At 39.4% G+C, this 15,421-nt stretch overlaps 1 protein-coding gene and 1 long non-coding RNA gene across 2 annotated transcripts; one reads left to right on the forward strand and one right to left on the reverse strand.

The window, feature by feature from the left end:
- Positions 1–374: 374 nt before the first annotated feature.
- LOC146705913 (uncharacterized) lies at positions 375–3,257 on the reverse strand. Its single transcript, XR_014921424.1, has 3 exons — positions 1,821–3,257; positions 1,220–1,309; positions 375–1,131 (listed from the first exon to the last, which is right to left on the reverse strand). It is a non-coding gene; the product is annotated as an uncharacterized LOC146705913 (long non-coding RNA).
- A 3,650-nt stretch (positions 3,258–6,907) lies between these two features.
- bspry (B-box and SPRY domain containing) lies at positions 6,908–15,421 on the forward strand. Its single transcript, XM_085463798.1, has 6 exons — positions 6,908–7,349; positions 7,969–8,067; positions 10,946–11,176; positions 11,295–11,320; positions 11,417–11,541; positions 14,872–15,421. Exons 1-6 carry the CDS (start codon positions 6,963–6,965, stop codon positions 15,405–15,407), a joined length of 1,404 nt encoding a protein of 467 aa, XP_085319924.1. The 5' UTR covers positions 6,908–6,962; the 3' UTR covers positions 15,408–15,421.

A 15,421-nucleotide genomic window follows, 5' to 3' on the forward strand; every position in this document is an offset into this window, starting at 1 on the left:
AGCATCCTAACAATTTTGCAATTGCAGAAAAGAGACAAAGTAAAACTAATGGCTTAGATGCCATTAGTTTTTTTTCTTCAAAGTGAATGTGCCGAGAAAACATGGAAAATCTGGAATATGAAGCCATTAAAAATGAATCCTTTTTAAGGAAGCCTATCATGTACACTCTAAAAAATATTTTGTTGCCTCAACTTAAAAAAGTAAGGTAACAATTTCCACTCAGCTTTTTAAGTTACAAATTTTGCATATTATTAAGTAAATTCAGCAAGTAATTTTTAGGTTTGGCTAACTCAACTTGTTTAACAAACCAACATGATTTACCTTGACCTCCACAAGCATAATTAAGTTTATGCAACCTAATATTAATTTAAAATTTCTGGTAAAATTAAGTTGAGAAATTACATTAGTTGAGTTACACCAACGAACTTTTTTACATGTATCCTACTCACAATTATCCATGCCAATTAGTTTAGGTTTCTATAGTAGCTTTTCTAAAAATCACACAAAGCCATTTCACTTATTCCAATTGATTATTTTATTACAAAACATTTTCAAAGTAATACACTTCTGTGTCAATACAACATAAATGAGACATTACAGCAGCCCTTTAATTATAAATGACTAAAAAAAAAAAAGTACTTCATGTACATTAACATTAACTTAAATTGGTATCAACTTGTTCAACTTGTCGCAGAATCAAGGAAATGACAAAAGATTTTAATGTTCAACAACAGAACAATCCAAAGCTAAGATTATATGTATTACAAACTTTTCTCAAAACTACACTCATCTAGGACTGCATACAAAAACGTAACAGGCACATCGGAATACTACAGTCCAATTCACATTTGTTTCATGACAGAAGTTTGCACTTAACAGACATTACCCGTGGACTGGTTTAAGCCCATCAAGTTCCAGAAATACCTCTAGAGTGTTCTTTACTTGTTTTGGGTAGCTCAGATTGAGAGTGTATATAAGCCCCATCATTAAGGCACACACTCTGGGCACATCAAGGTCTTCCAGGACTGCTGTTCCTTCAATCACAATTTTAGCGACAGCTGGGTGAGACACTGCTGCTCGTCTGGTGTCTACAATCTTTACCACTTCTTCTGGGAACTGTTGTTCACCATCCTGGCAAGTAGGTAGTTTAAATGGAAACATGTCAGCATTTTATGTGCCATTTAAAAATAAAACACAAAAGAATGCGAGATTCACCTACCAGCTGTTCTCTGAAGAGATCCTCTTCCTTCTCTTTCAGGTACACCTTCAGGCAACGGATTGCGACCTCTCTCTTCATTTCCACCGAACTCTGGAGAATAAAAAAAGCAAAACAAAACTTAAACTTACAGTTTATTAGGTGAAAAGTCAAAACTATTACATTTATGTGACTTGCATTGTGCCAAATATTGATTTTAAATATGTTTTTAAAAGAAATAAAGATTTAATCTTTGTAACTTCAATTTAAACTGTTACACACCGGCCTGCTTTAAATGCCCACTTTGCTAGCAATAGGATAAAGTGACTAAAAGTAAATGTAACCTAAATTTCATCAACAGCACAATTGTGCTTTTGATGAATAGGACCTGAATCAGAGAATGACATGAACTATAACTGTAACTGTAACAACTAATTCATCAATACACCTGCGAGGTACATTATATATACTTTCCAGTTTTAGTAGTAGGTGGGCTAAATGTTTCTCAATTAAATTAGGCAATTCCCCAATTTCTTCATCCTCTTCATTTGCTACATCTTCACACAATGGATTTTCATTATGTTCCTCAAGAGGATCATCTCCTGCATTCAAACGACTGACACACCTCTGTATCAGCTCAGGCTTGAAGTCATCCAATGAGTGAGGAGTGTGTTTTCGGTTCCTATGAGAAGCACATGTTCAAATGAGCAGTAACAATCCCAGTACAGGCAAGGTATAAACAGTCCACCATGGCTATGTTTAAGCCTGTAATGCTTTAAGAGCTCATTCCTTCTTGATGTTTCAAACTTGCAAATTTTGCAAGTCCAATGCATTTTGAAATTTACTGCGACCTTTTGTAATGCAAAGAATTATTGAAGCTTTTGAGTTAACAAGCTATTTTAAGTATAAAACCTTCTCTAAAACACTACAATGCAACACTGAAAAAGATTAATCATAAAGACTGAACAAAATTGAATTTTAAAATTGACATCTACAGACTGCAGTTTAAACTTGTAATAAGGTGTCAAATCCAAATGTGCAAGAGAAATTTCTTTTAAACTATTTAAATACCACTGTGGACATGCCACAATCCCACACTTTACATTATGCTTACAATTACAGAAAGCAAATGCAAGTCGTATGCACGCGCGCACACACACACACACACACACACACACACACACACACACACAATATTGTTTTTTGGTTTTTTTTTTTGCTAGGTCAACCAACTTTAATCTCAGGCAGAATTCCCAGTCGAGCTTAGAACATCAACACAATTGATAGAAATACTTTTAGTCAGGGATAAATTCACCACATTTGACTCTGTCAGTAATTAGTTACCTCACCCGAGACCATCTTGTGGAAACACGAATTTACTCTGACACCATGATAAAAATGCAGGCAGCTACTGACCGGTTAATTTGAACATATACGGGTTCAAATTGAACATGCTCTGCTGTCGGCATAGTCTATCAGCTAACCAAATGTACCCTGACAAGTGACGTGTTTTAATTGTATCTGTACTCTTTTATTTGTGAGGAACGTTTGCTAGCTAAAAGAAACGGCTAGCTAAACTTAAAAAAACAACAACAACTCTACTCTGCTAAATTACGATTAAAACCATCAAATTTCAGTTTTTTTTAATATGACATTTTAGAGTGTACAAATATAACTTGTAATTCATCTATTTAGAATTCAGTACTTACTTAACTCACCGAACACAGTCGAGGGCAAACACACCTCTTCTCCCACGAAGCCACAAGAATCCAGAAACTGTTGCGCACGATACGAACATATGCTACGGGGTTGCCCTCGTCTGTCTGAATGGTCTCAATTCAAACAGGAAGGATGTTGAAACTCATTTTTACATGTTACACAAACTTAATATTTTCTGTTGTTGATTGATGACAAAAGTATTTTATTCAATATACTCAAACATTTAAGTTAAGGAGCTGTTTTTTAATTTTTGTGTTGCACTGACTTCTAACATTGATTATTCAACTCACTGAAACGTGTACATGTAGGCAACTTACTTTTTTTAGCAGAAAAATGCTTTTTTGTTAAGTTCTACCGACAAACACAACGAATATTTTTTAGAGTGTAGAGTCCTCATTTAGAATAATCTTTGTGGTCTCTCAGTCTGGAACCTCACACCAACACACGTTATGTTTAGTTAAGGGGAGCCAGCGCCCTCTGGAGATCAGGAACAGTATTACAGAAACCTCAAACCAAGCAGCTTGAGTTAGACTGAAAATGTAGAAGAAATGCTTAATAAAAGAGCAAATATGTAAGAATTTCTTTATTCCTTTTCTTTTTAAGTTATTCTGTTGAAATTTGCTGCTGTTGTTAGGATCCCTCTTGCACAGATGGCCTCACATTTGACATATACTTTGGTATACAGAGTTGCTCAGGTGCTGTTACTGCAAAACAAGCCCAAATGATCTCCCCTCCCCCACCACACTGACAGTTCATATGAGGCATTTGTGCTGATATGCTTTGTTTGATTTTTGTTAAATTTAGATTTTTGTATTGATATTCTTTATGGCCAAAAATGGTCTCTTTGGTCTCATCTTGCAAAGGACATTGTTCCAGAAGTCTTGTAGTTTGTTCAGGTGCACTTTTGCAAAGTTAAGCCGTGCTGCCACGTTCTTTTGAGAAAGAAGTGGCTTTAACCTGGCAACCTTTCCAAACACGCCAAACTTGTTCAGTGTTTTTCTAATTGTGTTATCATGAACTTGAACATTTGCTGAACATTTTTCAGGCATGTAGAGTCTGAAATGTAGCTCTCAGCTTTTGTAGCTTCTCTGAGCACGGCACACTCTGACCTTGGAGTGAATTTTCTAGGACGTCGACTCCTGGGAAAACTGGCAACTGTCTTGAATGTTTTCCACTTGTGAATAATCTTTCATACTCTATAATGGCATAACGGTATAATGTATGACTTTAAATCATTTGGTAATGGTCTTATAACCCTTTCCAGATTGATGGGAAGCTGCAGTTACTTCTTTAAGATCACTGATCACGAAGATCATATCAGATGTAACTTTATTTTCTAATGGAACTCATCAGGATGCATCAAGAGACAGAAAAGCATGAGCTTCATTTGTTTTTTGTCTGGATTATAAAAAATCTTTTTATTGTTTTCCTTCTTTTACTGTGTAATCACATAGTCATCATTCTCCCACAACAAACTCAGTGTGCTGGAAACCCTTAATCATTTCATGATATAAGCACCTCTTTGTCTTGTGTTTACTTGTTTCCCCTTTACAAAACAGCTTTTTATGTCAGTATAACAATGGTAGCCCTGTTTCTCTGTTGTTCTCAGTTCAAAGTGAACTGAGTGGAAACCCACCTTATCTGAGCCAAAAGGCATGATGCTGTCCTGTCAATCACTCCTATTCATTTCTCTAAAGACATGGCTCTGGGAGGAGTGGGTGGGGGTCGGGGTCGGGGGTGGGGGTGTCTCTTCCTGCTGGTTTGAGTTTCTTGAGATCTGATCTGTTTGCTCCAAAATGTACAGGTGACTTTCTTGTTACTATTTAAAGTGCTTTTGACCATTATTCATTTTTTCCAAATGTCTGTCAGTTTTTCTTTGGACATCAGCAGTTTTTCTCACTTTTCACTGTACTCCTTGTATGTGACCATTTTCCAAGGGGTGTTTTTTTATTTGCTGAACTGCATAACACTGGCACGTAAATCATTCAAGCATAAGAAAAGCATCTAACTGAAAGGATGAACCAGAGCTGTGTCTAAACATGAAAACTGGGCAAAGAACCAATTTTAAAACGTATCTTAAGGCACTTTTTTTTTAGCCTATCACAATAGCACATCTACAAAAGAAGTCAAAGATAGCACAGTTTGACAGGCATAACATTGCTCCAGAAAGGGGATTGCTAGTTAGCTATTAGATGAATGCTTAATATATCTCAGCATGGCGTGCAGTGTGACTTAAAAAAATGGAAAAATCTGGAAAAGTGGAGGACAAAAAAGACATGCCAAACCTAAAAAAAAAAACTATCTACATTTCCTCATGAAACAGGAAATGAGAGATGCATCTGGACCTTCAGTTGATCTATCTGCAGTTCACTGAAGCCTCATCAGAAATGGTCTCAGCTGGCTGTCATTAATCCATTCTTAAGGAAGGGAAACAAGGAGTCAAGGCTGAGTTGTGCCAAATTACACAACAACTGGACTGAAAATCAGTGGCAACAGGTCTGATGGAGCGATGAATCCAAATTTGAATGTTATCTATATATGGAGGTCATCAGGGGAGAGTCACAACAGTGTGTGTCTGTGGAGTCTTTAAAAAAACTATTAAACACTTTTCTGTTTAATCAGGGCTATTTTTAGTCTGTTTTTCTTATTAATTGTGTTTTAATTGTTGTACAGCTCTGTGTGACATTTATATCTGTGAAAAGCTCTCTATAAATAAACTTTACTTACTCAACTTACTTACTTATTTACTTACCTGAATAGAAAGACACACAGTGGAAAACTATGACTCGTTGATTAGAGCGTGAACCTCAACATTAATGGAGCTGCGTGGGATCATGTGGGCAGAGAACAGAACAAAAGGAAACCAACATCCAAAGAAGAGCTTTGAACGTCCTCAAGAAGCCTGAAGCTCAATAAATCACTGCACCTGTTTCTCATCCCAGCAAAATGTAATGAAATAAGAGGCGGCTAAAGAGTTTTTTTGGATGGCACACCTTACAAAGCAAGTGGCATTTTTTTGTTAATGGACTTGGCTGTGGTATGATATGTGATAGCAGACCATCTTCCAAAGTGTACATTGGGTATTCCCAGGTCTCTCTGGATTCACTGGCTTTTCCAGGGAGTGGGTGTTGCTCAGTATTGCTAAATGAACTGTCTCAAGGTGTGGCCGCACCGCCGATCCCTGCACATAGTCATAAAATGAACCATGAGTTTCTATCACACCTGTCCTTCCTGAAAAATATAATTACGCTCTGCTCACACACAGGTATCTAACAGACACTCCAGGGTCCTATTGTTGCATTGATACGGTCAGAAACTCACCATAAATGAGCCAAAATGAGGAAATAAAGCCTTTTTATTTTACACGTGAGAGCTTTACTTTGTTCGAAGTATAGCAAAACTCAATTTGACACATTTTAAGTATATAAAAAGTATAAATGTCTACAAAGAAACATTCTCATTAATTATCGGAGTGTGATTTACCTAATGTACTCTGACCTGTTCTACAATATCCCACTCAGTTTTTACTCATGCTGAATTTTAGGGACTTTGCTCAGTTAGTAGGATTTTTAAAATATTATCTATATATGAATTTCTTCTGAAATAACCACAATGTAGGGCTATGAATTAAAGTTGACTAAGGTTGAACTCCTGCCCTTTGAGCTGTGCTTTATTAAACAAAGTAACTGTTTTAAAACCAAAGGTGTTATCTGCATATTGAAAAAGAAAAAAAAAGGTTCTCAAGTGGCCAAAATCAGGAACACCAGTGAAACAGGGAAATGAGAGATACTATGAATATGTAACCGCAGGCTATTAGGCCATAAGGCACACCTGCTTGCATGATGGCATGATTTCAGACTCTACGGACGGTTATCAGGTGACGCTCGTGTGAAAACCAGAAGCTTTTTTTTTTCTTATTTCTTTCTTTGAGCTCTGACCTCTGAGATCCCTGTTACTTCCGCGTTCCGCTCACCTGTTACACCTGTGTTACTGCTACGCTCTTGATGCGACTCCTCCTCCGCCGGTGCACCTGTCCTGCTTTCGTGCCATGACCGAGGACTTCGAAACGTGTGATTTAACATGCTCGTCCCCATCGGGTGACCCAGAGGAGACTCTAAAAGTTAAAAGCTGGAGTATGGAGTGCGAGCAGCCCATTTTCTCCGCGCTGGGAGGCGGAATGAAGCTGCAGAAGACAGTCGACGCTCCGCGGCCGACTATGAGCGGCAGTCCCGGAAAAACCTCACTGGCTGCGGCCACCTCCGACACCGAGTCCGGGATCTACTCTGTTGAGAGTGAGCTGTGTGTAGACCACGAATCCGAGCTGGACTGGTTCTGCGGCACCGAGCAGAAACTCATCTGCTCCCACTGCGCCACCGTGGGCTCCTGCCAGGGACACACCGTGACCCCTCTGGCCACCAGAGTCACCAGAGTCAGGGTGAGTCTCGGGCAGCCAAGCAACAGCTGTTTTAACATATTTCACTCATAGTGATCGTTTTCAGTTCAGGGGTGTATAGCTACAATAAATACACATTTTCACCCGCAATAATCTGCCTGCAGGTCTCCAAATGGCTTCAGGAAGGTTTCACTTTGTCTGAGTGGAACTATCTTTAAGGGCAACTATTTTCTTCTAACCCTATTTAACATAAAATGACCTTTTTCTGACTAAACTTAACAAAATACATGTTTAAAAAGTAAAAATACTTTGATTTAATTGAGTTTTTGTGAAAGATTTTGCCCATCGTGACTGACAAAGTGTGGATTTTTATATTTCACCTACAGTTGTATAACCATAACAGTTATCCAGATAACAGTTATTATGAAACAAAGTGGCCCGGGTGTTTCCATATTTGTTAAGTTATTGTTTGTGTAGCTCTTAGGGCTTTTTTGGGAGTGCCACACTGGCTGATTCCTCTCAGCGGTATTTGAGAATACAGGATTTTCTTGCTGTGTTTCCAGCTGATGAATTCCACGTGGTTTTTAATGTGTTTTTATTCCTGAACTGCAGACAGTGTGCAGGCTATTTAGGTTTTTCTTTTTTTCCTTTTTCTTATCAGGACAAACTGGTGGACGTGTGTGAGAAAATGCAGCTGCAGGCCCTGAGGATTGAGAGGTTTATCGAGCAGACACTGGCAGCCAAAGAGCAGAAGCTTCAGGTGATCCACACCCACCCAGGCTCACCACACACTCATGATGATCTCAGCATCCAAATGCTATGGAGCCTGTTTAGCAAGTGCATTGTGTTGACATTTGCTGGATCCTGTTTCAGATGTGAATTTTTGGCCACGTTTTGGGTTTGTGTATAGTGATAGAAATTTCTACAAGCTGCTATCTGTTTCTACTGATCAGTCAATTTATAAATTTTTTTTCTTTTACTATTAGTATAATATACATATATAAATCAACTCTCTGAGCCCAAAGGGAAGTCTTTATTTTGACTGTTTTGTCCATCTAAACCCAAATTATTCAGTTCACATTAGAGCAGAGAAACGGAAGCAAATCGACATATTTCAGAAAAACAAACAAAACTGGGACATTTCTTTGATAAATATGCAAACTAATTGATTATTGGTAAATTTTTCTTTTGAATTTTTTTGCACGTAAAACAAAACTTAACATGCATTTACCCGTTTATTCCTTTATATGACCGTATGTGTAAGTTCTATAAATATTAGGAGGCAATTATTTATTTTCTCTTACAATTAAGTATTAACCCGGGGGTATAATAATGAAAAGATAATGATAATATATTTTATAACATGTGCTTCACATGGTTTAAAAGACTTTGATATAATCACTGACTTAAAAATATATAAAAATGTAACAGATGAAGACTGTAACAACAAAGCATGGGGCAAGTCTTGCTGATTCAGTGCACGTAGCAAAGTCTGCAGCCTCTCTTAGCTTAATGGGTGTTCAGGACAAGTCGTGCTTGTGCACTAAAGAGACCAAATCGAGCCTCAAGCAAACAAGAAAAGTCTGATAAGTGGAAAACTACCACCACACCTGAGCAGGAATCAAATGTTTCTGTAACAAAATAGCTTTACACAGTGGGGGGGGAAGAGCGTGGTCAGTGAATCTCTGTACACTTTGCTGTGCTTGGTCAGATGTGCGAGTCACAAGTATCATTAACGAGCTGTCGTCCGTGCCCACCGTCAAGTGCTTGTGTCACTGCTTATGAGGAGCAGCAGCTTCCATTAGGCGCAGGTGTAGGCCAGTGTTTGAGTTATAGGAGAGAATACCAGATAGGAAGTGGGCATTAAAAAGAGAGACGACGTCACAGTATGACAAATTTTATGCTATGGATAATAGAAAATAAATTATATGCTACGTGCACTTAAATTTATTACAGCAGTGCAGGTGTTACATTAAAACATTTTAAAAAAACAGACTTGTAGACCTTCAACCATCCACTACTGACCCATCAGGCAAGTTGTAATAAAATTGTTACCAAAATAATGGATACTAAAGGAGGGATGTTACTATGATACTAATAATGAGATTTCACAAAGCGTTTCACTTAGATTTACATTTTTTTTAAAGTCTGTTTTTTATTTTTATTCTATTTAACTAAAAATAATACCCATGCTACTGCAGGCCAACATCTCAGATAGCTGACACAGTTTGATTGGCTCACGGTGTGCCGTATGTATATTGTCATGTTAGTCAGTTAAAGTATGAAGATGTGAAAATTAGTGCTGGGACTGTGGATGTGGTTTTTATGGCATTTTTCACGCATTTGTGATATTCAAAGAACTGTACAAGTGACGCTAAATGATTAAAAGAGAGTAAAAACCATGTGAGACTAATTCACAGGAGATGCACAAGGATCTTGCAAAGAAAAGCGTCTGGACTTCTTTAAGTTGCTTGAAGACGTTTCACCTCTCATCCGAGAAGCTTCTTCAGTTCTAAGGTCAAATGGTGGAGAGTCCCAGATATAAACCTAGTGGGAGTAACCCCCCACAGAGGGACAAAAGGACCCCCTGATGATCCTCTAATCGCCTGAGCCAAGGTGGGAAACTGGGCGTGGGTTCCAATCAGCCAGAGTTTCGGGTGTGTTCATTGTGAAACCTGGCCCCACCTTATCATGCGAATTCCTGAGGTCAGATGGCCTAGGATGTGAGTGGGCGTTAAGGCGTCTGGGGAGGGATCTCAAAATTGGATTATAGATGGCAGAGAGTTGGTGTCGTAAACCCCCGCCTCTGTTCAAAGATGGTCGCTCACAGTGGACATAGATGGCTTCTTTCACTCCTCTTTCAAACCATCTGTCCTGTCTGTCCAAAATGTGAACATTGGCATCCTTGAAAGAGTGTCCTTTATCCTTAAGATGCAGATGGACTGCTGAGTCTTGTCCTGTGGAGGTGGCTCTTCTGTGTTGTGCCATGCGCTTGTGAAGTGGCTGTTTGGTCTCTCCAATGTAGAGGTCTGGGCATTCCTCGCTGCACTGTACAGCATACACCACATTGTTAAGTTTGTGTTTTGGCGTTTTGTCTTTCGGGTGAACCAGTTTTTGTCTGAGCGTGTTGCTGGGTCTGAAATGCACCAGGATGTCATGCTTGGAGAAAACTCTCCTGAGTTTTTCTGATACACCGGCTACATAGGGGATGACAATGTTGTTGCGTCTGTCTTTCTTATCCTCCCTCGCTGGTGTCTGGTCTTCTTTTCTGTGCCTCTTTGCTGACTTTAAGAACGCCCATTTAGGATAGCCGCACGTTTTGAGTGCTTCCTTTACATGTGTGTGTTCCTTCTTTTTCCCTTCAGGCTTAGAGGGTTCTCAGTCATCCAGGTCATCGCTTTGACTACGATGACCTGGATGACTGAGAACCTTCACAGACATGCACAAGGATAAAGATTTTAATTTTGGAGACAGTAAATGTTTCATTTTCAGTTTTCTCGTGCCAGATTTTAAAGGAAATCATTTTAAAATCATTGATAAATGAATAAAGTATTTATCATTTATGCAGTTGGATTCCAAACCACAAGTATTCACTTCACACTCATGCATTTCTTCTTCCCTGCTGTCTTATTATGCAGGCAGCGGCGAGCAGGGCGAGGGAGCAGGTGCTGGCTCAGGTGAGCGCGGCACGCGAAGCCCTGGAGGAGGAGGAGCAGCGTCTCTTAGAGGAGGTGCAGAGAGAGGAGGAGCGTGTGGAGCAGTGTCTCCTGACCCAGAGAGCCCACTGGGGCCAAGCGTTGACGAATCTGTCGCAAACACGCTCCCGTCTGGTGCACACGCTGACGCACACTCCCGACGCACAGCTGGTGGTGAGAGACTCGGGAAGCTTTAGCAGGAAGGGGTTAACAGGGGCGGCTCTAATAACTGTATCCTGATAACAGTCATAATCACTGAGAGTAATCACCTGCTTAATGTCTCATTTTTCAGACCAGTGTCCAGGAGATAGCTGAAAGGTAATGTTTCTTTTTTATGAAGCAATATTTTGTGAATACTATTTTCTTGCTCAGGAGCTGTATCATTAAACCTCTTTTCTCTGCTTCTCTGCTCAGGGTGGAGGAGGCAGAGGGGGTCGGGGAGCCCTGTGACACAGACCAGCTCAGCCTGAACCCGTGCTGCACTGAAAGCAAGCTGCTGAGGGGTCTGTGGGCTACTGCAGTGCTGCTCGGGCCAAACAGTCAGTAGATTTCTATTATACTTGTTAATCATTTTGTGTAAATGCAGCACATTCAAAATTCAAAAGCATAAAAGTTTTCACTGCAGCACTACAAGGTGTATTTACCAACCTTAAAAATCTATGAACGGAGTGGATTTTGTAGAGTATGCTCAGAAAAAAGTATAATATCCGATTACAGTTTATACAGATGTAAGAAAACGGCTCCTGTTCCATTACTGATTCTCATTGGCTCGGCTTTGAGTGTCACCGCCATCGCTAAGCAGCATGTCAAAGATATTACATTCATGCTGAGGGTCAAATGGTTATTCACGATGGAGGTATTTCCCCTGCTTCCTGTGATAAGTGTTGGGATCATCAATCAAAAAAAAAAGGAATTATTACACAGAACACTTCTATTAAAAGTATTGCAGTATGTTACTTAATTACACCTAGGAGTAAGTAATTTGTTTTACTACTTCATTTCACATTTCTCCATAAAATCACCTTAAATGCATTGTCTCATAATCAGCATTTAACTATATAAACCTGAGGCTGCAAACACACAGATTCTACTTTAGACACATGAACAGGTAGAAACAGAGGCCTCATCATGTTGTTACCTGTTAAAGTTCAGGGTCTGGCTGCTGGGCTGGGGTCAGTGTTCACTCAGCTTTAACATCAGTGTGAATGTGTGTGTGAATGGGTGAATGACTGGATATGTAAAGCGCTTTGGGGTCCTTAGGGACTAGTAAAGCGCTATATAAATACAGGCCATTTACCATTTATCACTCTGGGTTCTTGGCTAGCTTAGCGTCTGTGTAGGTGCTTGCAAAGTCGAGATTGTGTTAGCAGCATAATGCAGATATTTCTGTCCTGGATGCAACCCCATTCTTTAACAACAGTACATTATATTCCATAAACTAAATATCCAAAATATGGTTAAAACTAGGGGTGGGTTTTGATAATCGATTTATCGATTAAAATCGATTCTGGCTTGGATAACGTGATATCGATTCATTAAAATCCTGAATCGATTTTTTTTAATATAAATTTATTTTGCCTGAAATGCCAGAATCTCAGTTTCGACAACCACCAAACAGCTAAAACAGTAAATGAGAGCAGGTGCACGGATTCTGCACAAAGACCGCCGACGCATCAGAATCGGTGAGATGTCGCCTTTCTCACTCGACGGCACGGACACGGTCGGGGCTGAAAGCCGACAGCTCGCTGATTCTGATGTTTTCTTCATTATTCCCTTGCTTGTTACGCACAAGTCTGCCGTTGTTTACAGCGCTGTCGCTGTTTTTTCCCCTTTTGCTTACTTCCAAAAAGAAAACCTAATTTCTGCCGTTCAGTAGGCTTCTGAACAAATTTAAACTTTTTAAAATTTTGCAAAACGCTTAGCCGTGTCTCTAATAAAACCGCTGTAACTTCAGAGGTAATGTTCATCAATGGTTTTCTTTCGTTTTTGATGTACTGCAGAATATTTTTATAAAATCCCAGGCCAGGAAAATCACCTTCATGTTTTTCTGTGTTTTATCTTCAGCTACTTTGACACAAAGGCATCTGCTGTGATGCTCACACCTTTGCTAAAGTCTTGCGAGTGTCAGCTTTCTTTTTATAGATACAAAAATATGTAAATGTACTGATCTGAATTATAATATTCCTGACTGTCTAAGGCAAAATTTCCCAGATTCAAATCGAATTGAATCGAATTGAATCGAATCGTGGATCGAATCGATTCGGGACCTTGTGAATCAGAATCAAATCGGTTCTAGAAATCAGTGACGATACCCAGCCCTAGTTAAAACCAATTATGTTTTTTTGTTTCTCACATAAAAGGAAAGTAGTTATTGTACCGCCGCAGTGAAATGGCAGAGTCAAACCTAACTGAAACTCAATGATTATTCTAAAATACTCTTTAAAATGTGACGGTTAGTAAAATTATGCCTTGAAATGAGGCATAAAAATAATTACCATTTTAGTTTAGTTTAGCACAATATTTTCTGAATTAATTGATTTTAAAAAAGTTGTGTTATTTATTAGAGAAATAACAAACTGAGTTCATGTTTTTATACCCAAATTTGATCTGGCACTTGTGTCTGAGAGGTCAGGAGTTCATGAAGAACAACATTCAGCTACTAAAACTCATTTTTCTATTCAGGAATCCAACTAAATAATTTGGCATCTTAATCTAAAAATAAATGTGCTTCATTTTTTTTCCCCTGCTTTTTTTTTTTTGTAAAGTAGTGAATTTTAAATTGTATAATTACATTTACAACAATTATACTAACATTAAAAATATAATTTTATTAAAAAATGTTGGTAAATATCATTACTCTTCATTTGCAGCTGTTGCATAAATGTTATATGTGTTGGTCTACTAAATTTGTAATAAAAGTTTTAAAAGCAGGGATGTTAGAGCTTGTTTATATAAATAAATTGAAGATGAATCAATTCTGGGCAGGAAGAATCCTTAGAGTCCTTATTTGTGGGTCCCCTGCAGTGCTCACGTCCTGCTCTACTATATAAATGTTATTGTAGTCCATTGTAAGGTGGTTGTTAGGCAAGTTTATAAATGTATGTGTGTAAGGAGTTTTTGGGGTGTGGTCCCTCTCCTAAAAAACGGATAGAATATCTTCAGTCAGATGTTACTGTGGTGAAATCAAAACAAAAGGTGTTACTGATGCACAAATTCTACAAGTGGATCATTTTAGGTCGTTGGTAGGTGGTTGCTAAACAACACGATGACATCATAATGCGTGATATAGATAACAACCTTCAGACACCTAAGATACACATGTGTGCTACTCCTGCTGTGTAGGGTGAGTATGCAGAAAGACAGAGGTTTCATAATAAGATGATGACAACGTCACTCTCATTGTCATACAGACACAGACTGACGCCCTACAAAATATCCCTGCTAACTGTAGCAAATTGAACATAAAGCACATACAGTACTTACATTTATTTTTTAGCGACACAAATTTAAGCATGTAATCACCCATTTATCTCCAAAGATGATCTGATTTCCTAATGCGTGTGTGTTTGTTGTGCCTGGACATCTGAATGTAGGGTAAACTGAAACACATTATACTTGTGCAACTTAGAAATTCAGGAGTTACTGGTATATCAGGAAGATCTGGAAGATGAACGGGGCAGTACTGTAAAGTAATTCCAGGTATTCTGTGTTTGGAGAAGAGGCCATGTGCCATCTGTTTGGCAGCGCTCGGAATTTGCTTGATGTCCTGTTTATATTCTCTGTATTCATGCATATTCTCATGTTTAATAACGAAACAATATAAAAACAAAAACATGATAGTAATCCACCCTTTTCCTTTCTTCTCACAGCTTCTGGATCATCATGTTTAAAGTTCGATGAGCGCACAGTCAGCCCTCTTCTCTCTCTGTCTGAGGACTTCTGCACTTTAACTTTCCTCCACAAAAAACCGCGGCAGTCTCCACCCTACGACCCAGCACGATTTGACTCTTGGCCCAACGCCTTAGGCTCGGTGTCTATGTCCTCTGGCACCCACAGTTGGGTGGTAGACGTGGGCCAGAGCGGCGCCTTTAAAGTCGGGGTCTGCTACGCCTCCCTGGAGCGCAAAGGTTCTGGGAACGAAGCTCGACTGGGCCACAACAGTCAGTCCTGGGTGCTGTCTCACTACGACGGAGACTACTCCTTCTGCCACGCAGGGAAGAAGGTGCCGCTACAAGTGGCGAGGAGGCCAGAGAGGGTGGGCCTGCTGCTGGACTGGCAAAGTCAGACGCTGCTGTTTTACGAGCCACACTCCTGCGCTGTGCTGTACTCAGTCTCACAGAACTTCAGTGCCCCGCTGCTGCCGGCCTTTGCCGTGACTGACCGCAGTATCACCATACTGCACTGATGGACACACACACA

This window comes from Copadichromis virginalis, linkage group LG7, assembly GCF_057382275.1.
Source record: "Copadichromis virginalis isolate Kocher_CV1m ecotype Utaka linkage group LG7, C_Virginalis_male_GT1.1, whole genome shotgun sequence".
NCBI classification, from domain to species: Eukaryota; Metazoa; Chordata; class Actinopteri; order Cichliformes; family Cichlidae; genus Copadichromis; species Copadichromis virginalis.